The following is a 25,705-nucleotide window of genomic DNA, read 5'->3' as shown; positions in this document are numbered from 1 at the left end:
GTCGAGGACGTGGGAGCAAAACCAGCTGTTGGTGCGGAAGAGAAATCACAGCTCGTGGGGTTTTGTCCCCTAAAACCAAGCAGTGTGGGGCGTGTGGGGGCTTGGCTTTGCTGCAACACCTTTTAAGCTCACAGCTGCTTCGCTTGACACCTCTAAGAAATCCACATGCTCCAACCCAGCTCCTGGAGGGCAGGTTGGGAGCCCTGGAAGGGACGTGCCGAACCACGGGCGTGCAAATACCTTTTGCTGGTGTGTGGGAGGAGCTCTGATCCCAGCCCTGGCAGCATGCCCTGCACCAGCTCTGCAAAAATCTCTGCGTGGGAGGAGCTCTGATCCCAGCCCTGGCAGCGTGCCCTGCACCAGCTCCGCAAAATCTCTGCACCCTCATCCCCTCACCTGGAAATTCGGGATGTTGGAGGGGCCCCGTGCCGGGATTGATGACGCCGCGCTTTGAAATGAGAAGCGTGGAGATGGGATATCGCTGTGGGCATCCATTCTTTTCCTTGCTTCAGAGGCTTTATACGCTGTCCTGCCTTAGCCTGCCAGTGGTTTAAGCTCATTCCTGCCCTGCCACAGCAGCTTAGGGCACGTGGAAGTCAGCGTAGGTGGTGAAAAGGAGGAGCGTGGGTTCCTGGTGCATGGGAGACGGGCAGAGCTGGCATGGAGGGAGCTGTGGAAGTGTGCATGGGCATGTGTCCCTTCTCCACACCTCGGAGCAGCGCCGACCTCGAGGGATCGGGCCGTGGGTGTTCAAAAAAGCTACTTCTGTGTCCCCTAGTTCCAGTCTCCTCAGAGCACTCGGAAGGGGCTGAGAAAGATGATGTGCGTACGCAGCTGAAGAGGCATCAGACCCCCAGCCCGACCCAGTGCAGCAAATCCTCCAAACGAGCCAAAATCAAGGTGACCATTGTCTCACACGGAGATGCTGCTGGCGTGGGGAACGGAGCACCCCTCACCACCCAGGCAGAAAGTGAGTTGCCATTGGGGAGCTGCTTTTTAACCAGAAAAGCGAGGTCCTGGCTGTGCCCAGACCCGCTCCTCTGGGGCACAGCGTGGGGAGGGGAGGGGATCGGTGATTTTTAGTTTCTTAAAAATAAAAAAAAATAAAAAATTTCGGAGCAATTAGCTGCAGAAAGCAGATGGAGGTTCAAGGTGTGAGCGAGGGGAGAGCCGGGGAAGCGTGGGGGCTGGCAGCACGTAGGAGCTTGGCAGGAGCCTCTGTTTTCCGTAGCAGTTTGGGATCGCACGCTCCGACGAAACGCTCAGCTGCAGCCTGGGGAGCTGCCAGGCTGGTTTTACACCTTCCTCCTCCTCGGCATCCAAGCTGGAAGCAGCTCCTGGTGGACCCCAAGAAGGTTGTGCGTGTCTCAAGCCTGACTCCTGCACGAAGCTCTCACCTGGGATGTGCTCCTGCTTTAGGGATGAGAGCGACGTTCCTCCCTCTGGAAGACCTTCCTGCCTTCAGACTTTGTGATCCAGCCAAGTGCCTGGCTCTGCTGAGCCCCTTTTGGGCCTGAAGTCTGGCTCAATACATGCTTGATAGACATAAAAATCAACTCCAGCTCCTCTGCTGCTGCAAAAACCCACCGTGATGATCCCTGCAGAGGCCTTCAGACTTTGTGATCCAGCCAAGTGCCTGGCTCTGCTGAGCCCCTTTTGGGCCTGAAGTCTGGCTCAATACATGCTTGATAGACATAAAAATCAACTCCAGCTCCTCTGCTGCTGCAAAAACCCACCGTGATGATCCCTGCAGAGGTCCCTGCAGGCCAAGAAGAGGTGATGTGCTCCGTCGTCTTCCCCTTCAGCCTTTGCAGGAGGCCAGAAGCTTCAGCTGCTGTCACCTTTGTACCTGAAGGACGTTGCCTTGTCCCTTGTCACCTCCTCACCTTGGAGTGCAGAGCCCCAGATATGCAAAGCAGCTGCTCGTTAGTAGCATTGGCTTGATACAGTGCAGGGCTGAAAGCTCAGCGTCTCCATCCTGATGGGAAATCAGAGCTTTTCAAAGCTGAGGAATAATTCTGCTCCTTTGGAAGCACCTCTGGGTTAATTTAACACTTATTTTGAACTGTGAAAGTGAACTAATAAATACACATCCCTTTTTTAAGGTTCTAGTTTATCTTCTGGCAGCTTTGAAAATCTCTGGTTTCTGGAATCTTTTATTTTTATTTAATTTTTTTTTTTATTTAATTTTCCAAACTTTACTTCTTTTCACAGAAAGGAAATGAATTTCAAGAAGTAAACATGAACCAAACCGAGAATCCCCTCTTACCCTGGGGGGCGCAGGAGGAACGCGCAGGACAAACGCACTTGTATCCCCCCTAAAAACGCCGCAATAAACGAATCTTGTGACTCGTCGCATCCCTGTGTATTTTGTAAAGTGTCTTTTAAAGAATACTTACAAAATCGATCGCTAGCAACCAGCCAAGATCTGAAGGAATGGGTCGAGGTGCACTAGGAGGACGGGATTAGCGGAGAGAACGTTTAGGAGAGACTTGCATTCGGTGGCAAGGGCTTGAGATTTCATCGTTGATAGATTATTATTTTTTTTTTAAGCTGATTCCTTCAATCCTGTTGATGGTAACGCTTCCACAATGGCAGTTTTGCAGTTTTAATTCACAATTCTGCTCTGTTTGCTACTCCCCATCTCCCGTAGCGCGGCGGCCGGAGCGTTTCTGGGCTGCGGTGGATGCTTCCTGGAGAAGATGCTTTAGGAGCAGGACGAGCCCGTGGCTCACAACGCTGCGTCTGCGGGTAGTTCTGTGAGAGAGGGGAAGCCCCTAAAGCCTCCTGGAGGAGAGAAAAATGAGGTTTCTTCTCTTTTCTTTCACAGTTGTCGCTGGAAAGCCGGTCCCCATGGCTGTCGGGCAGTCTGTGTCGGGCGCAAAGGAGCTGTCGGGACTGCTCACCACCCCCAAGTGAGTGCAGCTTTGGTTTTTTATAAGCTCTGGGTCTTTTCTTTTAATATAAACACAGCAATGGAGTCATTTCTGCATGGGGAGCTTTCTGGTACCTTGCCTATGACTGGGATTTTCTAAAGTGCAGGAGGCTCTTAAGCTCCTAAAAACTCTTCATCAACCAACAGCCAGGGCTGAGAATGGCAGAAATTGGCAGAAGTAGAAGGTATCGTGGCTCTTGAGCTACATTTCTATATCGTTTCCCAAATGCAGGTTTGCTTATCTCTGTCTTTTGAATGACTGTGGTGTCTTTGCCAGAAAATGTGTTGTCTTTAATCCTTCCCTTCTCTCCCTTTGAAAGTCAAGCGTTTTGGTTTTTTTCCAAAGATGGGGGAAAGAAGCCTCAATATCGGTTCATGAAGTTGATTAATTGGCTGTAGAGATTTCTGTTGGGGGGAGGGTGAACCTGACATTGACATCTCAAGTCACTGTTCTCCCTTTTAATTGAAACCAGGCTTTGGAGAGCCCGACTCTGAGTGATCTGGGAAGGGAGAGAAAGAAGAGCTGCTCTCAAAATGGGTTTTAAAGATGAAATGTGTCACTGTGAGGTAGATTGCTTTTGTGTGGGGTGACACAGCCCTTGGCAGCACCTGGGTGGGTGCACACGTGGTAAAAAGCTCACTTCCAATGTGGAAATACAGAGGTTTCTCCTCCTTTTTCTACCTGCCACAGTGGACACAAGGAAACTTCCCTTGCTTTGGGTTTTTGTAGCTCCTTGACTCAATCATAGAATGGTTTGGGTTGGAAGGGACCTCAAAGATCATGTAGTTCCAACCCCCCTGCCCTGGGCAGGGACACCTCCCACCAGAGCAGGTTGCTCAAGGCCCATCCAGCCTGGCCTTGAACCCCTCCAGGGATGGGGCAGCCACAACTTCCCTGGGCAACCTGTTCCAGTGTCTCACCACACAGAGTAAAAAATTTCTTCCTGAGATCTAATCTGAATCTTTTTTTCTTCCAATTTAAAACCGTTTCCCCTTGTCCTATCATTACACCTCCTGGCAAAGAGTCCCTCCCCAGCTCTTCTATAGGCACCCTTCAGGTATTGAAAGGCCGCTATTAGGTCTCCCTGGAGCCTTCTCTTCTCCAGGCTGAACAATCCCAGCTCCCTCAGCCTGTCTTCATAGGAGAGGTGCTCCATCCCTCTGATCATCTTCGTGGCCCTCCACTGGACCCATTCCAACAGGTCCATGTCCTTCCTGTGCTGAGGACTCCAAAGCTGGACACAGAGCTCCAGGTGGGGTCTCAGGGTGCAGAGTAGAGGGGCAGAATCACCTCCCGAGACCTGCTGGAGACCTGTGACCTGCTGGCCACACTTCTCCTGATGCAGCCCAGGACACGGTTGGCTCTTTGGGCTGCCAGCGCGCCCTGCCTTACCGTTCCAGGTGTCCCACTGGACCCATTCTCTTCAACATCTTTATCAATGATCTGGACGAGGGGATCGAATGCACCCTCAGCAAATTTGCAGACGACACCAAGTTGGGTGGGAGTGTTGATCTGCTGGAGGGTAGAGAGGCTTTGCAGAGGGATCTGGACAGGCTGGATGGATGGGCTGAGACCAACAGGAATGAGGTTCAATAAGGCCAAGTGTCGGATCCTGCACATGGGTCACAACAACCCCAGGCAGCGCTACAGGCTGGGGGAAGAATGGCTGGGGAGCTGCCGGGCAAAAAAGGACCTGGGGGTGTTGGTCGACTGTCGGCTGAACACGAGCCAGCAGTGTGCCCAGGTGGCCAAGAAGGCCAACAGCATCCTGGCCTGTATCAGGAACAGTGTGGGGAGTAGGACCCAAGAGGTGATCATCCCCCTGTACTCGGCAATGGTGAGACCTCACCTCGAGTACTGTGTCCAGTTTTGGGCCCCCTACCACAAAAAAGACATGGAGGTGCTGGAGCGGGTCCAGAGAAGGGCAACAAAGCTGGTGAGGGGTCTGGAGAGTAAGTCTTATGAGGAGAGGCTGAGGGAGCTGGGGTTGTTCAGTCTGGAGAAGAGGAGGCTGAGGGGAGACCTTATTGCTCTCTACAACTACCTGAAAGGAGGGTGTAGAGAGGTGGGGGTCGGTCTCTTCTCCCAAGTCACAGGCAACAGGACGAGAGGAAATGGCCTCAAGTTACGCCAGGGGAGGTTCAGGCTGGATATTAGGAAAAATTTTTTCACTGAAAGGGTTCTCAGCCATTGGAATGGGCTGCCCAGGGAGGTGGTTGAGGCCCCATCCCTGGAGGTGTTCAAAAGCCGGGTTGATGTAGTGCTGGGAGGTCTGGTTTAGTGATGATGCTCCTTGTTTGTTGTGTGGGTGTCTATTTTTGTCAGTTGGGTTGACGGTTGGACAAGATGATCTTGAAGGTCCCTTCCAACCTAGAAGATTCTGTGATTCTGTAATTGGGAATCTTTCTCTTCTCTTTGCTTTGCAGGCTGAGTTCAGCAGCAGAAACCTCCTCCCCGAGCCCCGTTCCGTCTGCCGTGATCCCCAGCAGCACGACGCCCAGCGCCTTCCATGCCCTGCAGAGCAGGCTGGTGGCCAGCAGTGCCCACTGCATGCAGGCCCAGCCCCCCAGTGCCCTCCAAGGTACCCGCCTCTCTCCATGTCTCTCTCGTGAACGTAGAAAGGTAAACCGGGTTCAAAATCACTTGGTGGATTTGGATGAGAAGCTGGGTATATGCACTTGTACCCCAAAAAGCCCCCCACACCCTGGGCTGCATCCCCAGCCCCGTGGCCAGCAGGGAGAGGGGGGGATTCTGCCCCTCTGCTCCGCTCTGGGGAGATTCCCCCGCTCAGGGCTGCCTCCAGCTCTGGGGCCACCAACAGCAGAAGGGCATGGAGCTGTTGGATGGGGCCAGAGGAGGCCCCAGAGATGCTGGGAGAGCTGGAGCCCCTCTGCTGGGAGGGGGGACTGAGAGAGTTGGGGGGGTTCAGCCTGGAGAAGAGAAGGCTCCGGGGAGACCTTGGAGTCCCTTCCAGTCCCTCAAGGGGCTCCAGGAGAGATGGGGAGGGACTCTGGATGAGGGAGGGGAGCCCTAGGAGGAGGGGGAAGGGTTTGACCCTGAAAGAGGGGAGATGGAGCTGAGATGTGGGGAAGAACTTGTTTGGTGTGAGGGTGGTGAGAGCCTGGCCCAGGTTGCCCCGAGAAGCTGTGGCTGCCCCATCCCTGGAGGGGTTCAAGGGCAGGTTGGAGGGGGCTTGGAGCAACCTGGTGTGGTGGGAGGTGTCCCTGCCCAGGGCAGGGGGTAGTAATGGATGATCTTGAAGGTCCCTTCCAACCCAAACCATTCTACGATTCTGTGATCCTCTCTCTTGCATTCCCTGGTTGCTCTGGGTTTGGCTGAGGGCAGTGTTTGTAGTGCTTTGTTCTTGCAGAGCCTGCAGAGATCCAGTGGGATGCTAAAAAGTGAGGCTGAAGGCGCTGTTGGTGACCTGTTAATTTTGTCATTTGTATGTAACGATGCCTGGAGATACCAAATGTGAACTCCTCTTGTCTCTGGGGTTTCACAGCTGCCCTTGTTTGTAGCTGCAGCAACGAAATGTGTGGGACTGAGTGAGATGATCCTGGCTGAGCTCGGGGCAGACTGCTGGGGACACTGCTCTTTAAAGGACAGTTTTGCAGATATTCCACATGTGTTGCGTGGCAGATTTCATGCTGGTGAATTCTCCAAGCCTGATTTCTTTATTCTTTACTCTTTTTTTTTCTTTTCAGGAGCAGCATCTGCCAGCAGCCTGTTGCAAGGGCTGAGCTTCAGCCTGCAGGACATCGGGACAAAGTCATCGGCCCTTCCTGCCGGTGTGGCTGCTGCGGGGCAGCCCGTGCAGGTACGTGGCATCAGAGAACCCTCTTTGGAGGGCAGCTGTATGGAGGATAAAGTGATAGGAGTCAGAGGGAACCTAGATAGGTCACGTTTGCTCCAAGGTGAGAAGAGTTGAGGGATGCTGGGTGTGAAATGCAGCTGCATCCAAGCCTTGGTGATGTGCTGGGGGCCAAGTGCTCCCCTAAGGGGCAAGAGGTCTAGGAAGTGGGAAGCTGTTTCTTCGTGGCCATCTAGAAGATGCTGAGAAGGAGTTGGAGAACAGACAGGGCAGGGATCAGTGATCTTTCTCCTTCTTGTTCTTCACTGAAGGACATGGAGCTGTTGGAGCGGGGGCAGAGGAGGCCACAGAGATGCTGGGAGGGCTGGAGCCCCTCTGCTGGGAGGGGGGGCTGAGAGAGTTGGGGGGTTCAGCCTGGAGAAGAGAAGGCTCCAGGGAGACCATAGAGCCCCTTCCAGTCCCTCAAGGGGTTCCAGGAGAGATGGGGAGGGACTCCAGATGAGGGAGGGGAGCCCTAGGAGGAGGGGGAAGGGTTTGACACTGAAAGAGGGGAGATGGAGCTGAGATGTGGGGAAGAACTTGTTTGATGTGAGGGTGGCGAGAGCCTGGCCCAGGTTGCCCCGAGAAGCTGTGGCTGCCCCATCCCTGGAGGGGTTGAAGGGCAGGTTGGAGGGGGCTTGGAGCAACCTGGTGTGGTGGAAGGTGGGGGACAAGATTTAAGGTCCCTTTCAACGCAAACCAATCTATGATTCTGGAAAAACGCATGTTGGTGACCTCTTAGGTCAGCTCCTCATTGCTGCAATTTGAGGCCACCTCTTTCAGAATGGGTGGCTTCATTAGAAGTGGAGCCACACTTTCTGCCAGTCGTGCTTTCAAGTTGATATATGCAGGCTGGAAGGGACAAGTTTGTGCTGCAATTTGAGGCCACCTCTTTCAGAATAGGTGGCTTCATTAGAAGCAGAGCCACACTTTCTGCCAGTTGTGCTTTCAAGTTGAAATGAGTATGTGCAGGCTGGAAGGGACAAGTTTACTTGCCTTTAGACCTGCTTATGGCCACCAGAACGAAGCATGGAAGCTCTAACTTCTGCAGAAAGGAGAGGCCGTGCCATCCTGGCATCCTCTTTCCTTCCTGGTACTCAGTGCTTCTCCTTCTCCTTCCAGACCTCAGCTGTGAAGACACCTGGGCCTATCCAGAACCTGAGTGCCATAACCACGGGCACCGGCACAATTGTCCGCACCATCCCAGTGGCCACCTCTCTGTCTCTGGGAGCCTCGGCGAGCGGGAAGCCCACGGCCATCCACCAGCTGCTGACAAACGGGGGGCTGGCGAAGCTGGCCAGCAGTCTCCCTGGCTTGGCTCAGATCTCCAACCAGGCAGCAGGTGAGGGAGAAAGGGGACAAGTGTCTGGAGCATCCCATTTTGGGTCACACCAACCCCCTGCAGCGCTACAGGCTGGGGGCAGAGTGGCTGGAGCAGAAAAGGACCTGGAGGTGTTGGTCAACTGTTGGCTGAACATGAGCCAGCAGTGTGCCCAGGTGGCCAAGAAGGCCACCGCCATCCTGGCCTGTGTCAGGAACAGCGTGGCGAGTAGGGCCCAAGAGGTGATTGTCCCCCTGTACTTGGTACTGGTGAGGCCCCACCTCGAGTACTGTGTCCAGTTTTGGGCCCCCCACCATTAAAAAGACATTGAGGTGCTGGAGCGGGTCCAGAGAAGAGCAACAAAGATGGTGAGGGGTCTGGAGCACAAGTCTTATGAGGAGAGGCTGAGGGAGCTGGGGTTATTCAGCCTGGAGAAGAGGAGGCTGAGGGGAGACCTTATTGCTCTCTCCAACTCCCTGAAAGGAGGGTGTAGAGAGATGGGGGTCGGTCTCTTCTCCCAAGTCACAGGCGACAGGACGAGAGGAAACGGCCTCAAGTTACCCCAGGGGAGGTTCAGGCTGGATATTAGGAAAATTTTTTTCACTGAAAGGGTTCTCAGCCCTTGGAATGGGCTGCCCAGGGAGGTGGTGGAGGCACCATCCCTGGAGGTGTTCAAAAGACGGGTTGATGTAGTGCTGGGAGGTATGGTTTAGTGATGGTGATGCTTCTTGTTTGTTGTGCGGGTGTCTATTTTTGTCAGTGAGGTTGATGGTTGGACAAGATGATCTTGAAGGTCCCTTCCAACCTAGAAGATTCTGTGATTACCCCCAGAGCCTAGAAGATTCTGTGATTCTGTGATTACCCCCAGAATGGCACTTCCAAAGCTTATTTTGCCTTTGAGCCGTAGCTATGGCCAGCTGCGTGTTCTAGCAAACTCTGAGCAGCTTCCTCTGATGGGAAGAGGCTTCTGATGTGGGTGACCGTGGCCTCTGCAAGTCCCCATGGCTCAGGGGACATCTCTCATGTGTGTTTTCCAGGCTTGAAGGCCCCAACGACCATCACTGTGACACTGCGTGGGCAGCCCAGCCGAGTGACCACGCTTAGCCAGGCCGCCATGGGGACGGGCCAGCCCCAGCTGGAGGAGCAGCCCATGCAGACCCAGGCACCTCAGGTAAATTTTGGACATCATCTCCGTAGAGAAAGTCTCTACTGCTGCTCTTCTGAGCTTCTCCTGATGGTTGTAGCCAAGGGCAGGTAGAGCTGTCGTGGGAAAGGTTTTCTTGGTTGCATCTTTCGGGTGTGATGAGCTTTGCTGAGGCCACGCAGAAAGGGGCCTTGCAAGGTGGTGGTGAAGAGGACCTGGTTCATCTTCGTGTCTGTTAGTGGTGGGGTCGATTGTGCTCGATGTCACACGCACAGAGGGAAGCTCACGTCAGCATGGAAGTTGTTACTGGGGCTCCAGGCTTTCTTGGCAGCGAGTGGTTTTGGTGGGAGGAGGAAAGCTGCTCGTACAGTGTCTGTCCCCTGCCTGTTGGGGCAGGAGGGTGGGTTGGCCGTGCTGTCTGGAGCCATATTCCTCTTGAAAATGCTGCTTCTCGCTGTTAGATGCCCTGATGTGGGTGTTGGGGACACTGTTGTGTTTCCTCCTGCAGCTCCCCAGCTCCTGCCCTCTCTCACTGCCGTGGTGTCAAAACCAGTTCATGAAGGGCCAAGTGTGTGCTCTGAGGTTGTATCTATTCAATACAGATCTCCTTTTGGAGCTGGATCACTGACAGCAGGAAAAACCTCTTATTATTTGGGCTCCCAATGTGTTTGAGGTGCTGTCTCAAGGGTCCTGGCTGCCTTCCTGCTTCCTAGGTTAAATCCTGGTGTGGTTGAGCTGAAAGCACAAGATACTGCCTCCTGCAGCTCCCCAGCTCCTGCCCTCTCCCACTGCCCTGGTGTCAAAACCAGTTCATGAAGGGCCGAGTGTGTGCTCTGAGGTTGTATCTGTTCGATACGGATCTCCTTTTGGAGCTGGATCACTGACAGCAGGAAAAACCTCTTATTATTTGGGCTCCCAATGTGTTTGAGGTGCTGTCTCAAGGGTCCTGGCTGCCTTCCTGCTTCCTAGGTTAAATCCTGGTGTGGTTGAGCTGAAAGCACAAGATACTGAGTTGAAGAAGGTTGTTTTTTTGTGAACATCTTGTAACGTGGACCTCACAACCCCAAATCCCGGTGGCAGCAAAAGGGGTGAATTTACTTTGGGTGTATCTTTGGGCTCTGTCTTAAACCACTGTCAATTTTGAGATGGATCCATTGATGTGAGGTGGGATGAAAGGTGGGATCTCCCTGCACAGGAGGGTTGGCTGGTGGTGGCTGTGACGTGCCACCAGCGAGGTTGACCCAAGCTCAGGTGGCTTCCCTGTGGTCCCAGCTAACAAGTTGAAGAAGGTTGTTTTTTTGTGAACATCTTGTAATGTGGACCTCACAACCCCAAATCCCGGTGGCAGCAAAAGGGGTGAATTTACTTTGGGTGCATCTTTGGGCTCTGTCTTAAACCACTGTCAATTTTGAGATGGATCTGTCCATGTGAGGACGGAAAGGTGGGATCTCCCTGCACAGGAGGGTTGTGGCTGTGACATGCCACCAGGGAGGTTGACCCAAGCTCAGGTGGCTTCCCTGTGGTCCCAGCTCTGGCGCTGTGCATCACCGGGGTCTCTCCTGTGGGTGCTTTCCTGGACTTGGGGACGTAGGAGAAAAGGGGCAGCCGAGGGCTGTGATCAGCCCCATGGGACTGAAGGTTCCCTGGGTGGGTACTGAGGGCTGTAGCTCACTGTCCAACAGATCACTGCAGGGATTTGAGGCAGGCATCTCAGCAGTTCAGAGAAGAAGTCCACAAGCTCCCAAAATGATAAATGCCACAGTTTGGGACGAGTGTGGAGCATCCAGTGGGGACCAAGCTCCCAACAGGGATGAACAAACTGGCACCAAAGGCTGAGGATGCCAAGGTTGCTCAGGTGGCTTCCCTGTGGTCCCAGCTAACAAGTTGAAGAAGGTTGTTTTTTTGTGAACATCTTGTAATGTGGACCTCACAACCCCAAATCCCGGTGGCAGCAAAAGGGGTGAATTTACTTTGGGTGCATCTTTGGGCTCTGTCTTAAACCACTGTCAATTTTGAGATGGATCTGTCCATGTGAGGACGGAAAGGTGGGATCTCCCTGCACAGGAGGGTTGTGGCTGTGACATGCCACCAGGGAGGTTGACCCAAGCTCAGGTGGCTTCCCTGTGGTCCCAGCTCTGGCGCTGTGCATCACCGGGGTCTCTCCTGTGGGTGCTTTCCTGGACTTGGGGACGTAGGAGAAAAGGGGCAGCCGAGGGCTGTGATCGGCCCCATGGGACTGAAGGTTCCCTGGGTGGGTACTGAGGGCTGTAGCTCACTGTCCAACAGATCACTGCAGGGATTTGAGGCAGGCATCTCAGCAGTTCAGAGAAGAAGTCCACAAGCTCCCAAAATGATAAATGCCACAGTTTGGGACGAGTGTGGAGCATCCAGTGGGGACCAAGCTCCCAACGGGGATGAACAAACTGGCACCAAAGACTGAGGATGCCAAAGTTGCTCCAGATGGGCAGAGTTGGTTTGTTTGGGTTTTTTTTTTCCCCTCTTGCATGTGATTTTCCTACTTTTGTTGGCAACTGGTCAGTTGGGGTAGGAGAGGAGGAGCAGTCTTCCCTTTGTAGATGAAGCTCCTCAGTTTTGGTCCCTGGTGCTGGGGTGGCCCAAGTTGTGGGCAGCATCCTGGAGACACCAAGAGCTCTTTTCTTCCTCGCTGCCGCCCGCGGAGGCCGTGCGAGGTCGGTTGAAGCTCTGAGATATATTTAGGGAGGCGTTACCCTAAGGGTGAAGCCTTTGGGTGGAAGTTGGGCACGTATGAACAGCGGCAGCCGTAAATCCTTCATTTCTCCTGTGCTGCTTTAGAGTTGACCTGGCATCCACCGTTGCCAGGAGTTTCCACGCAGAGTCCTGCTGGTTACAGCTCGGATTTGGGAGCATCCACATCCTTCTCCCTTGACTTCTGTGGTTTTTTTCTCTTCAAAAGCTGTTCAATCAACCATCAGAACTGCTGTGCTTTCCTTTCTGTCCTTCGTTACCTTGGAGAGACCCTAAATATGCAGTGAAACAGAAACTCTGTGGTATAATGAAACTGGGGACAGGCTCCAGGGTTAACGGGTTCACCTACGGGTTAATGTTTTAGGGCCCTTGGAACTGGATATTGCATCCTCCCCTCTGACTTTTCCCTACAATGCTGAGCTTGTGTGTTCAAGGTAGGGCTTAATCGTGTGGCCGGCGGCGAGGGCTGCTTCAAAAGCAAACTGAAAGCTGGCTTTTTACAGGAAATGGAATGAGCTGTGTGTTTTTGGAGCTAATTATAGCCCTTGACATCAGCGCGTGTGTACCTTTAGCACACAAGGATTACGTCACCCTGCAGGGCTTCCTGTAAAACAGCAAATTTCCAAAAGGCTTTTGTGGGGTTGCGGGGCAGGGGGGGGAAGGGAGGGAGAAGGGATAAATCCAAAAAGCTTCAAACTCTTGTGTTTTCGGCAGCGCTCGAAGCCGTCGTGGGGTTTGAAATTCCAGCTGCCGGCTCGGCTCTGCCCGCGCAGGAAGCCTGAAGCCCACACATCAGCTGGGATTTGTAAACTCTGGGGGCTGGGGCCGTGCCTCGAGCGTCTGAGCTGAAGTTTGAGTGGGCAAACTCTTTTTCCTTCCTCCCGTGGGCATTAAACGGGAGGCAGAAGCTGAGGAATCTCCCCGGGGAGTTTTGGTGCAAACGCTTTCTGCGAGTCGCAGCGTAAGGAGAAGCGTGAGCGTTTGGATGGCTTTAAAGTGAAAAATACGAAGGAGCTTCAGCTTCTCTTTTCAAGAAACTGCTCCACGGTGGTTTGAACGTTGCTTTTTGGGGGGGTTCCCCCCTGCAGCGTGGTTCTATCCTGATAGTAGCTCCACAAAGTGTGGAGTGATGCTGGATCACGCTCTTGTTATCTGCTTGGTGGAGATTTGCCCTGAGATGAGTGGAGCTACAAGCTGATGGGTCGTGGTTTGAGCTTTGGGAAAGGGTGTCCCTTAGGTGACACGAGGAGAACTCTGACTCCAGCCCTTGCCCCTGCCCAGAGCCATCTGTGAGCAGCAGTAAACACCTTTCTTCACCCAAAATCTGACCCTTTCCACTCCCAGGAGCAGAAATATTACTCCAAGCTAACAAAGCACCACTAAATTGCTGCACAAGGCATGGAAAAGACCTGGGAGTCCTGGTGGAAAACAGGATGCCCTTGAGCCAGCAATGGGACCTTGTGGCCAAGAAGGTCAATGGCATCCTGGGGGGCATCAAGAAGAGTGTGAGCAGCAGGTGGAGGGAGGTCATCCTGCCCCTCTGCTCTGCCCTGGGGAGGCCCCAGCTGCAGCACTGGGACCAGTTGTGGGCTCCCCAGTTCCAGAAGGACAGGGAACTGCTGGAGAGGGGACAGCAGAGGGCTACAGAGATGATGATGCTGGAGCATCTCCCTTATGAGGAGAAGCTGAGGGACTTGGGGCTTTTTAGTCTGGAGAAGAGAAGGCTGAGGGGGGATCTAATCAACACCTATAAATACTTCAAGGGTGGGTGTCAGGAGGATGGGGCTGGTCTTTTTCCAGTGGTGCCCAGGGACAGGACAAGAGGAAATGGGCACAAACTGGAGCATAAGAAGTTCCACCTAAATAGGAGGAGGAACTTCTTGACTTTGAGGGTGGCAGAGCCCTGGCAGAGGCTGCCCAGAGAGGTGGTGGAGTCTCCTTCTCTGGAGACGTTCAAACCCCACCTGGACACGTTCCTGTGGGACCTGTTTTGGCAGGGGGTTGAACTGGGTGATCTCCAGAGGTCCCTTCCAACCCCATGTGATCCTGTGGTTCTGTGAAAAGCAGGCTGTGACCTGCGCGAGCATGAGGTAGAGGGGGCTCAGAGGTGAGCTCGAGCGGTGCTTATCAGTGGTGGTGGAAAGCGAGCAATTTGGCTCAGAGAAGTCTGACCAAAGAGGTGGGTCTTTGCTTCTGTAGCTGGAAAAGCTGCTTTGGAGTTTGGATTGTGTCAGCTCAGGGCTGTGAGGGCTCCTAGGGAGAGCGCAGGGAGATCCATCTGGACACAGTTCAGGCAGTTGAATTGGACCCAGAGGCGTTTGAGGAACCTCTGGGATGGAAGACTTTCCAGGTATTTCACCATAGTGTTCCAGGGTGTGCTGCCATCTGTCCTACGATACAAATCCACACCCTGAGTTGTCCCAGTCTTGCACATTAAAGAAGTCTGACCAAAGAGGTGGGTCTTTGCTCCTGTAGCTGGAAAAACTGCTTTGGAGCTTGGATTGTGTCAGCTCAGGGCTGTGGGGGCTCAAAGGGAGAGCGCAGGAGCTCTCTGCAGGTCCATCTGGACACAGTTCAGGCAGCTGAATTGGACCCAGAGGTGTTTGAAAGAAGTCTGACCAAAGAGGTGGGTCTTTGCTTCTGTAGCTGGAAAAGCTGCTTTGGAGTTTGGATTGTGTCAGCTCAGGGCTGTGAGGGCTCCTAGGGAGAGCGCAGGGAGATCCATCTGGACACAGTTCAGGCAGTTGAATTGGACCCAGAGGCGTTTGAGGAACCTCTGGGATGGAAGACTTTCCAGGTATTTCACCATAACGTTCCAGGGTGTGCTGCCATCTGTCTTATGATAGAAATCCAAACCCCGAGTTGTCCCAGTCTTGCACGTTAAAAGGCAGCCAGGGTCTGGAGAACTTCTGATGGAGCTGGGGGTGTTCAGCCTGGAGAAAAGGAGGCTGAGGGGAGACCTTCTGGCTCTCTCCAACTCCCTGAAAGGAGGGTGTAGCCAGGGGGGGTCGGTCTCTTCTCCCAAGGAACAGGCGATGGGACAAGAGGAAACAGCCCCATGTTGCCCCAGGGGAGGTTTAGGATGGATATTGGGGAAAATTTCTTCATGAAAAGGGTTGTGAAGCCTTGGAAGAGGCTGCCCAGGGCAGTGGTTGAGGGACCATCCCTGGAGGGATGTACAAGCCGGGCAGACGTGGTGCTGAGGGACATGGCTCAGTGGGGGTTTGGGCAGAGCTGGGTTGATGGTTGGACTTGATGATCTGAAAGGTCCCTTCCAACCTAGAAAATTCCATGATTTTTGGACCCTGGTGCTGTGTAACCAGCTGGTTCTTTCCAGAGGGGCTTGTACGTTTTCCTCAAGCGAGAAGGAAGCTCTTGTGATGCAGAGGACGGTGTGTGCGCTCCCAGTTTTTGCTGGGCTTTCACTGGTGTTAGTGGGTCATTCTTACAAGCGGGTCTGCTCGACACACTAGTCATTTTTGAGCTCCTGGTTGGTTTTTTGCTATTGCTGCAGAGAAGAAAAGAGTGCAAAACTGATTTCCCTGACACCCAGAGATGGGGACGGAGCCAGCCCATTCCACTCCAGAAACAGGCAATGAGTTTGTGCCAGTCTCAGCCCAATCACCAGCAGGGAGGTCGATGCTGCAAGTAGCACTTTTAAAATCCGGATCTCTGCAGAGATTTTTTTTTCCCTTGAGCTTGGTAATAACTGGTCGGAGCCAGGGCAAGGCTGGAAGAAGCAGGGAAAGGGCATCCTCTGGTGCTTTTATTTTTGAGGTGAGACCTCTTGCAGCCCCCCAGGAATGTTTGCAGCCCCTCTCTCCCCCCCATAGGTGGTGTATCCTTGCCAGGATCCTCTGGTGCTTTTATTTTTGAGGTGAGACCTCTTGCAGCCCCCCAGGAATATTTGCAGCCCCCCAGGAATGTTCGCAGCCCCCCACACCCCCGCAGGTGTTGTATCCTCACCAGAAGGGGCTTTTCCAGTAGCTCTCCATTACTTTAACCCTTCCAGGCTCCGGACGGTGCTGTTGGCAACCTGGCCCCTCTGGCTACCGGTGCCTCCTCTCCTGGCAAGCTGCTGTCTCAGATGGATCCCAGCAGAGCCCAGGCTGGCGCAGAGATGGTCCCCGCCGCACGCCCGACGGCCGCAGCACCCTTAGGTGAGGTGCATGGCAGTGGTGGGGCCCGGGGACCGGAGCGGAGGCCGGGATGGAGCCATGCCGCCGGGGTGACACGTGCGGAGTCGTTTTGGGGAATTCCCTGCCCAAATCCTGCTGATTTTTTAAGCTCATCCCTGGGCTGTATCAAAAGATGCGTTGCCAGCAGGTCCAGAGAGGGGATTCTGCCACTTTGCTCTGCTCTGGTGAGACCTCACCTGGAGTATTGTGTGCAGGTCTGGAGCCCTCAATATAAGAAGGACATGGGCCTGATGGAGAGGGTCCAGAGGAGGGCCACGAGGATGATCAGGGGGATGGAGCACCTCTGCTCCGAGGACAGGCTGAGGGAGCTGGGGTTGTTCAGCCTGGAGAAGAGGAGGCTCCGGGGAGACCTAATAGCAGCCTTCCAGTACCTGAAGGGAGCCTACAGGAAGGCTGGGGAGAGCCTGTTTAGAAAGGCCTGTAGTGACAGGACGAGGGGCAATGGCTTCAAGCTGGAGGGGAACAGATTTAGACTGGAGATGAGGAGAGGGTTCTTCACTGGGAGGGTGGTGGAGCACTGGAACAGGTTGCCCAGGGAGGTGGTTGAGGCCCCATCCCTGGAGATATTCAAGGAGAGGCTCGACGAGGCCCTGGGCAACCTGGTCTAGTTGGGGGTGTCCCTGCTGACTGCGGGGGGGTCAGACTAGATGACCTTTGGAGGTCCCTTCTGGCCTGGGCAATTCTATGATTCTATGATTTTTTTTTTTTTTTTTTTTTTAAGTTAGGTTCCCCCACGGTTTCTTTGCGCAAGGAGTTTTGGTTCGATGCGGCCCTTTTTTGAAGAGCAGGGTGTTTAAACTTGAGCTCAAAGGCAGAAAGGGATTATCTGTGATTTTTTCTAGGGCCCCCATCATCACCCTCTCGTAGCACAAAGCTCTCTCCCTCCTGCCTCTTTATTTACCGTGCGTGGGGAGGGCAGACCCGGCCGATTACAGCTCAAGAAATACTGCAGAGCCATTACTTGGGCTTAGGAAGAAATAAATTCCACACAAAGGGGTGATGTGGTCCGTGGCATCTTCAAAGGCTTCTTGAAGACCCCGCTGCCAGCCCAGCTGGTGTTTTCATTCTCTGAATTCCAAGCAAGTGGCAGGGTGAGCAGGTCGACAGCGTTCGGGGCAGATCTGGTGGCTGAAATTCCCTAGTTTGTCCCAAAGGACAAAGGAGGCAGCTCTGCAGCATCTATGTTTTACCAGTCAGCTTTCCTTGCAGGAATTAAATCCATCTAATGACCTCTGCAGCCCCTCAAACTCTGCTTTCCTCCCCCAGGACTCAATGGGGAGGTGCTTAAGTCTGGCCTTATGTTGTCTTCTGTGTGTTTTCACTTCTTCCTTGGGTTATTTGTGGATGGAGCTAGATCCATCCATTAGATGGGTGGAAAATGGCTGGAGAGCAGCCCTGAGGAGAAGGACTTGGGGGTGTTGGGGGGTGAGAAGCTCAATGTGACCCATCAACGTGCTCTGGCAGCCCAGAAATCACCCACATCCTGGGCTGCGTCCCCAGCAGCGTGGCCAGCAGGGAGAGGGGGGGATTCTGCCCCTCTGCTCTAGGGAGATCCCTCCCAAGTGCTGCCTCCAGCTCTGGGGCCACCAACAGCAGAAGGACACGGAGCTGTTGGATGGGGCCAGAGGAGGCCCCGGAGATGCTGGGAGGGCTGGAGCCCCTCTGCTGGGAGGGGGGGCTGAGAGTTGTGGGGGTTCAGCTTGGAGAAGAGAAGGCTCCGGGGAGACATTGGAGCCCCTTCCAGTCCCTCAAGGGGCTCCAGGAGAGATGGGGAGGGACTTGATGAGGGAGGGGAGCCCTAGGAGGAGGGGAAAGGGTTGGACCGTGAAAGAGGGGAGATGGAGCTGAGATGTGGGGAAGAACTTGTTTGGTGTGAGGGTGGTGAGAGCCTGGCCCAGGTTGCCCCGAGAAGCTGTGGCTGCCCCATCCCTGGAGGGGTTCAAGGGCAGGTTGAGCAACCTGGTCTCCTTGAAGATGTCCCAGCCACTAGAAGGGGTGGAACTGGATGATCTTGAAGGTCCCTTCCAACCCAAACCATCCTGTGATGCCCTGGCCATTCCACCACTTCCCTGGGTTGGAGGGGACCTTGAAGTTCACCAAGACCAACCATCAACCCACCACTGTCCAACCCCACAGCCCTCAGCACCGGCTTTTTAGATTCCTCCAGGGCTGGTGTTTGGGGAGGGGAGCCATAGGATGAGAAGGGAGAGTTTTAAACCAAAAATTTGGAGATGAGATGTGGGGAGGAAATTCTTCCCCCTGAGGGTGGTGAGAGCCTGGCCCAGGTTGCCCCGAGAAGCTGTGGCTGCCCCATCCCTGGAGGGGTTCAAGGCCAGGTTGGAGGGGGCTTGGAGCAACCTGGTCTGGTGGGAGGTGTCCCTGCCCAGGGCAGGGGGTGGGACTGGATGGGCTTTTATGTTCCTTCCAACCCAAACCATTCCATGGCTCTATGATCTGGTGAGGACTTTACCTGCTTTCGCTGGAGGTTGGGATTGGCTTTGCATCCAGCGGGAAGGACCGGTTTGTAGGAAAGCTTCTGAGATGTTAGCACAGAAAATATTCCAGGTCCTGTTCATTTGGTGGAACGGTTGTTGCTGGTGTCTGAGAGCATCATGACATGTCCATGCCACTTTCCAGCTGGTGTAGGGGTGGCTGGGGTCACCTGTTCCCACCATTGTCCAGCCATCTGGGATGCCAGGATGGATTGGTGTCCCATCCTGTTTGGACAGTTGGCCGTCAGCCTTCGCTCCATGCCCTCCCCGCTTGAGCCACTTCATTTTGGAGAGTCCCACACCATGTTGGTGGTGTTGGTGGTGTGCTGTCACCGCTGGTGGGTGCGAGGGACACTGTGGTGCATCTTTGATGTCACTACATCAGAGATTTGTGGTGCTGGGTGCCTGGTGACCCATCATAGCTGGATCTGCCACTCTCCGCTCCTCTGTGTGGGATCCTGAGGGATCACCAGCAGGTCTCCAGGCTTTTTCCCATCCCTTGAGCTCTTCTAGACTTGGTGATTAGATTTTGGTGAAGTTTCTGTCCCCTCTGTTGCTCTCTGGGCTGTGACTACCATTGATGCAGCTGAGGAGCCAACCTGGTTGGGGTAACCACCACGATCCAACCTCTGCCATTGCCGTCGAGCTCAGAGGGCTTCATTTCACAAAGCCTTGAGTCTTTTAGCCATCTCCTGGGGTGGAGCATGATGAAGGTCTGAGCACCCCCAATGTTGGGACCGAGCTGGAGATGCCAGAGATGAGGAAGAGCTTCCCTTGAGCCGGGCTGCAGAGAGCAGCGTGAGCTCAGTGTGGGCTGTGGCAGGTAGGATGGGGCACGATGGAGCCACGATGTCCTGTCCCAGTGTCCCAGCAGAAGGGGACGTTCTGGGGGAGAAGCTCAGACACTGAAGGAAGAGAGAGGCTTCCTTGGGTGATGTGGGCATTGAGAGGAGGGAAGTGGTGCTGGTGGTGCCCCAGTTTGGTTGTTGTGCCTTCCTTGCCCGGGCTGTGGGTTTGGTTTGGGGTCTGGCTCTGGGAAGCAGACATGGCCAGGTCTTTCTGTTCAGTCTGAAAGCCTGTGACTCCATCACAGTGGCCAGGGGCTGCAGCCCAGGGTGGCCACCACATCCCCCCGGCCACTGATCCCCCTCTCCCCTTCTCCACAGTGACCACCACCAGCCCCATGAAGACCCTCTACGTCATGTCGGACGCCAAGCTGTCTGCGCTTACCAAATCTGTGATGGCTGAGGCTACCTCTGTCCCTCTCAAACTGCCGGCCATCCAGCCTTCCTCCACCTCCTCCTCCTCCAGCTCTCCCACTGGCGCTGTCACCTTTGCCTCCACCTCCTCCCTGGCCAGTGCCCCCAGCCCTCCCAGCAGCCTGGTACACTCCAAGGTGGGACCTGTCCTGCAAACAGCTTCCAAGACCGTCATCCTGACTTCAACGGTGGCCACGGTGAAGGGTGATGGAGCCCTGGGACACGTGGGGGAGAAGGTCAGCCTGGCTAAGAGCACCATGGCCCTTGGCCATGCTCTGGGGATGGTGGAGCCCCTGGGGAGGGTTCCTTCCGTGGTGGACGACGGGAGCACCATCATCCATACCAGGGAGGCTCTGGCCAACAGACACTTGCTGCCCCAGGGTGTGCTGCCAGGGGGGGCTGGCACCACGCTCATCACGCTGGGCAACAGCTTGGCCAACTCCTCCATCACCACCCTCAGCCAGAAGCCCTAGGGGACCCCTCGGATGCCACTGGGCACTTGGGGGAAGACTGAGGTCGGGGAGGGAGAGGAGTGGGCCCCGTGGGCATGGTCCAAACAAGGGGGATGTTTTTCTGGTTTTGTTGCCGTTTAATAAAATTTTTTTTTTTTTTTTTGGTTCTTTATTGACTTCATTGCACGTGTCCCTTCCAAAAGCTGCTGTGGTGGCAGCTCAGCCCTCGGGTGCTTTTGTCCAGGGCTTGTTTTTCTTGCTTTGTGCGGGCAGGGAAGGATTGGTGCTGGGTCCACCAACGGGGGCAGCTCCTTTTGCACATCCCTCCTCTGGGTAGAGGTTTCAACTGATTTCCTCCTACTATTTGGAGTATTTTTACATGCTGAAAAAGGCTCAACGTTCATCTGCCTCGAGTTAATCTTTATAGTTGTGTTTGCATCAGCAGGTGGGGACCTTGGGCAGCTTGTTCTTGAACAGAGGGAAGTGGCAGAAGGTGCTGAGCCACAGAATGGGTGCCCAAAGGGTGAGGGGAAGCACCTCGAGTGGTTTGGCAGAGCTCAGGGCAAGTGTTTCCCCCTCGGGGGCTTGTTAAGGGCTGGGATTTGGTGGGTCTTTTTGTGGTTATCGGGGATAATCCCAACACTGTGTCTCCAAGCCCCTGGGGAGGGTTCCTTCCGTGGTGGACGACGGGAGCACCATCATCCATACCAGGGAGGCTCTGGCCAACAGACACTTGCTGCCCCAGGGTGTGCTGCCAGGGGGGGCTGGCACCACGCTCATCACGCTGGGCAACAGCTTGGCCAACTCCTCCATCACCACCCTCAGCCAGAAGCCCTAGGGGACACCTCGGATGCCACTGGGCACTTGGGGGAAGACTGAGGTCGGGGAGGGAGAGGAGTGGGCCCCGTGGGCATGGTCCAAACAAGGGGGATGTTTTTCTGGTTTTGTTGCCGTTTAATAAAACTTTTTTTTTTTTTTTTTGGTTCTTTATTGACTTCATTGCACGTGTCCCTTCCAAAAGCTGCTGTGGTGGCAGCTCAGCCCTCGGGTGCTTTTGTCCAGGGCTTGTTTTTCTTGCTTTGGAGGGATAAAGCAGCTTTGTGCGGGCAGGGAAGGATTGGTGCTGGGTCCACCAACGGGGGCAGCTCCTTTTGCACATCCCTCCTCTGGGTAGAGGTTTCAACTGATTTCCTCCTACTATTTGGAGTATTTTTACATGCTGAAAAAGGCTCAACGTTCATCTGCCTCGAGTTAATCTTTATAGTTGTGTTTGCATCAGCAGGTGGGGACCTTGGGCAGCTTGTTCTTGAACAGAGGGAAGTGGCAGAAGGTGCTGAGCCACAGAATGGGTGCCCAAAGGGTGAGGGGAAGCACCTCGAGTGGTTTGGCAGAGCTCAGGGCAAGTGTTTCCCCCTCGGGGGCTTGTTAAGGGCTGGGATTTGGTGGGTCTTTTTGTGGTTATTGGGGATAATCCCAACACTCTGTGTCTCTGTCCCCTGCTGAGCCCCGAGTCCTCCCTTCCCCGGAGGGACACGGGGTGTGACGCAGGGTTTAGGGGCTGAGATATTTTGGGGGGGCACAAACAGAGCCCCACGGTGCCGGGGTGGCCCCTGCTCCCCACCGAGGGCAGGCACGGTTCCGAAATCTCCACTCACTTTCTCATCCTGCCAACTCGTGAGAAGATCCTGGGTTTGGCCAGGACAGGACACGCCACGGCAGAAACAGGGTCTTTGTTCCAGGGAGCCCCAAAACAGCAGGAATAAAGCCATTTTTCCCCTTTGATGGCTGGATCTGCTCATCACGGGAGGAGGAAGATGCCATGAGCCCCTTCCCACTCCTCCTGGGCCAAACACACCCCGCTCCGGATGCCATCCAGCTTTTTGGGGACCATCCTTCTTGCACCCTGGACTTCACAACGGTGAGTAGCATCAGGGATGCTGAGCTTTGCCAGCACCCCAAGCCCTGGGCTTTTTTTCCCTTTTCTTAGGGATTTTGTGGAAATAAAAAAAAAAAAAAGGTTGGGGGGGCAAGTTTTCACTCTGCCAACGACCCAGGTTCAGCCCAGGCAGCGTTTCCCCCAGGGAATGCCGTGGGTGTGGGATGGCCCTGAACCCCAAGGCTGAGGTTACCCCTGGAATAGGGGGTTTTCCGATGGGATGAATCGTGGTCCCTTCTCCCCGCGCTGGGAAAACAGAAAACAGGGATGAACTGAGGTTCTGCTTCAGCATCCACATCCTGACACAAGCATTTTGGGTAAAAAGGAGGGTCTTCCATAGACCTGCAGTGTTTTTAAGGAGCTCAACTCTTCTTTTTCTTTTTCCCTCCAGGTTTGAAATCCCAATTTCTGCGCTGCGGTACCAGTAATATGGCTGAGGACACCCCTGGGGATGTGGCATCTCCTCGCTCCCAGGTGCGGTGGCAGCTCTTTGTGGGAAGACTCGACCTCCACGGCTCCTCCAAGACTCCTCCTCCTCCTCCTCGCTCACAAACTGGGCTTAATGGGGTGTGTTTTGGCAATGAAGATCTCGGGGTACAGCCGGGGCGCTCCGCAGCGTGTGTGACACCTTCCCCATCTCCAGGCTTGGAGGATCCTGGAGCGGTTGGGTCCGTAAGGATGTTCTTCTGGATAAATCTCATCGTGGAACGACCAGGGATAATTCTCCTTTTCCAGTTCTTATCCCAAAGTTCTTCCTTCCCATGGATACAGCAGGGATGGTCCTTAAAAGCCAATTTACTGCTCCAGCTCCACCTGAAGCTATGACTCTCTCTGGGGACCAGCGAGTGCCACCGTCCCCCTGCCCTTTCCGCTTCGGCTCGTGATGAGGTGCCCAGGATGGCAGCGAGCGGAGGCGCTTGTGGGGAGCAGCTGGCATGAGAAAAGTGAATCCTGTGGCTCCCACGAAGCCCTTGGGTCATCAGCAGGAGCTCCCAGAGGCACCAAAAGCCCCCGGAGATGTCACTTGGGCTGGTTTGTGCTTGGAAACGGTTGCGATTCCACCCCCAAAATCCATGCAGAAAAGCACCTCCTTCCCCACGGCATCGGGGCAGCCCCGCAGGTAGGTCTCAACCCATCCACGTGGCATCACAAAACGCCTTTGGGGCTTCCGTGCTCAGGGTGAGGATGCCCCCAAAAATCCTGCCCCCGACCCCCAGAAATTAAGGACACCCCAAACACCGCACGGTTGGGACCGGTTTTATTTCGGGCGCTGCCTCGGCCCCTGGTTTCAACTCCTGGGGGTGCAGAGCTGCCAGGAGCCACAGTCCCAAACCCCTGAAATTATGGAAAAAAACCCCTCTGGAGCCCCAAACGGAGGCAACGTAATTAAAAAAAACCCCAAATTGCAGCGTGTGGTGTGAGCCAGCCCCCGTGAGCATCCTGGGCACGGCGGGGTTGGAATAACCATCACCCACCTCAGCCTCCTCCCTGCAGGAACAACCAGCAAAAGAGAAACCTCCACGAGTCATTTTGCTCCCTTTTTTTTATTTTTTTTTTTTTTTTTTTTAAACGTGTATGTATATATATATAAAATATATATATATATAACCTTATGATATTGATAGTTAAGTCACCAGTGTAACCATGTCGGATACAAACAAGAGTTAAAAAGGGCACGGTCCAGATTGTCTCCTCATGGTCTTGACGTGCTCCTGGTTGCCCACTTTGGCCACCACGACGTCCTGAGGGGCTTCTTCTCCAGGAGGGGAGCGCTACAGCTTGGCGTGGCGGTGGAAGGTGGGCACGTGTGGGGTGCCATAGGGGTTCTGGGGGTGCCACGTCCCCCCCGGGTAGAGCCGGTGCCGCAACGAGCTCTCGTAGGAGGCCGGGTAGTGGCCGGGGCCGGTCGCCAGCGGCCGGCACAGGTCGGAAGGTTGTGTGGAGGTGGCTACCAAAGGGCTAGGGAAAGCGGGGATGATGAAGGGGTTGGTGGTGAGGGAGGGGGCCACGGGCACCCCCTGGGTTTTGAGGTGCTCCAATGGGTTGCCAAAACTTGCCGGGAAATGCAACATGGCTCCTTTATAAACGTCCGGGGCTTGCGGCAACGACACGGCGTAGCCAGGGCTGGCCACCACCGCCTTGGGTTTGGCCAGCCCTTGTTGGCCACGGGGCGAGCTGGCCCCCGGGTCCCTGCCATCGAAGGGGGAGATGGCACGTAGCTTGGCACCGGGGCCGAAAGCCCCTTCCTCCTCTTCCCGGCCACGCTTGCCCCTGGCCACAGCGGGGCTGAAGGTAGCCCCGGGGGCCACCCAGCAGGCTTTGACGGTGGCACAGGCGTCCCCTCGCCGCCTCTCCCCGCTCCACGACTGCCCCCCTTTGCTCCGCAGGTCTTGGGGTTGCTCCGGCTCCTCGGGTCGCCCCGGGAAGGTGGCAGGTGGTTCCAAAAAATCCTTCAAGCTGGAGAAATACCCCCAGAGGGGGTGGCAGCCCACGGGCTTCAGCACCTCGTGGTGGTAGGCGTGGAAGCAGCCGGTGAAGACGGTGGCCCCCGGACCCCCTTCCTCGGCCCGTGGGCTGTCCCTCCCCATGGCTGTGGGTCCCACCTCGCTCCCCACACTCGGAGCTGAATCCCGAGCTCCCGGTGGCTCCGGGCTTCTCTCCTCATCCAGGTGGGGGCCGGTGGCCAACCGGGGGGGCTCGGGGCTGGAACGGGGGCCAGCGTCGCTCGTCGAGGGCTGGCCCTGGGGGCAGTGGCGTTTGTGGCAGTGCAAGGCCTCGGCCTTGCTCACCTGGGCCAGCAGCTTCTTCTTGGCCAGCGGGGACATGATGGGGTGGTTGCCTTTGGAGTAGAAGTTGGAGAAAAGGCGCTTGTAGGTTTCGCTGTGGGTCCGGCAGGGGCTGGGGCACTCCCTGGCGGGGCTGGGGGTCGGCGCCGTGGGGCTGGGACATCCCTCTGCCCCCCGGCCCCGCTCCGGGGTGTCCCTCGTGTCTTCTGTGCTGGGTGCCGCCTCCGGCTTCGCCTTCTCTGGAGGCACCTGAGAGCAAAGGGGAGTTGGGGTGTGGATGCTGGGGTCCCCCAAGTCCTCTGCACTGATGTGTCCCCTGTCCCCCAGTGCTGGGGTCCCCCACATCTTTGTGCTGGGGTCCCCCACATCCTCCATCCTGGTGCTAAGGACCCTTGTGTCCCCTGTGCTGACGTCTCCTGTGTCCCTCAGTGCTGGGGTCCCCCACATCCCCTATGTCCCCCAATGCCAGGGTCCCCTACATCCCCCAAGCTGATGTCCCCCAATACTGGGGTCCCCCACATCCCCCATGCTGATGTCCCCCACATCCCCCAGTGCTGGGGGTCCCCTGTATTCCTCGTGCTGGTGTTCCCCGTGTCCCCC

General features: G+C 55.2%; 2 protein-coding genes across 8 annotated transcripts in view; one reads left to right on the top strand and one right to left on the bottom strand.

Annotated features, from left to right (window-relative positions):
• The window catches only part of KANSL3 (KAT8 regulatory NSL complex subunit 3), a 36,103-nt gene extending 14,744 nt beyond the window's left edge, over window positions 1-21,359 (top strand). For 4 of the 7 annotated variants that reach the window (XM_014959500.1, XM_014959498.1, XM_014959501.1 and 1 more), the window contains 8 exons: window positions 779-970; window positions 2,831-2,915; window positions 5,363-5,517; window positions 6,644-6,756; window positions 7,912-8,131; window positions 9,148-9,281; window positions 15,994-16,141; window positions 19,839-20,542. In XM_014959500.1, coding sequence (XP_014814986.1) covers window positions 779-970; window positions 2,831-2,915; window positions 5,363-5,517; window positions 6,644-6,756; window positions 7,912-8,131; window positions 9,148-9,281; window positions 15,994-16,141; window positions 19,839-20,404 — 1,613 coding nt within the window. In that variant the 3' untranslated portion in view covers window positions 20,405-20,542. Of the gene's footprint in view, window positions 1-778; window positions 971-2,830; window positions 2,916-5,362; window positions 5,518-6,643; window positions 6,757-7,911; window positions 8,132-9,147; window positions 9,282-15,993; window positions 16,142-19,838; window positions 20,543-21,062 lie in introns of those variants that run through there. The other 3 variants (XM_014959503.1, XM_014959504.1, XM_014959499.1) reach the window with 2 other exon arrangements.
• A 2,498-nt stretch (window positions 21,360-23,857) lies between these two features.
• ARID5A (AT-rich interaction domain 5A) overlaps window positions 23,858-25,705 on the bottom strand; it is a 3,242-nt gene continuing 1,394 nt past the window's right edge. The window contains exon 3 of the mRNA XM_014959494.1: window positions 23,858-25,481. Within this exon, the coding sequence (XP_014814980.1) occupies window positions 24,092-25,481 (1,390 nt within the window). The 3' untranslated portion in view covers window positions 23,858-24,091. The remainder of the gene's footprint in view (window positions 25,482-25,705) is intronic.

This window comes from Calidris pugnax, unplaced genomic scaffold, assembly GCF_001431845.1.
Source record: "Calidris pugnax isolate Ruff unplaced genomic scaffold, ASM143184v1 scaffold452, whole genome shotgun sequence".
Taxonomy (NCBI): Eukaryota; Metazoa; Chordata; class Aves; order Charadriiformes; family Scolopacidae; genus Calidris; species Calidris pugnax.
This window is presented reverse-complemented; position numbering and strand designations above follow the sequence as displayed.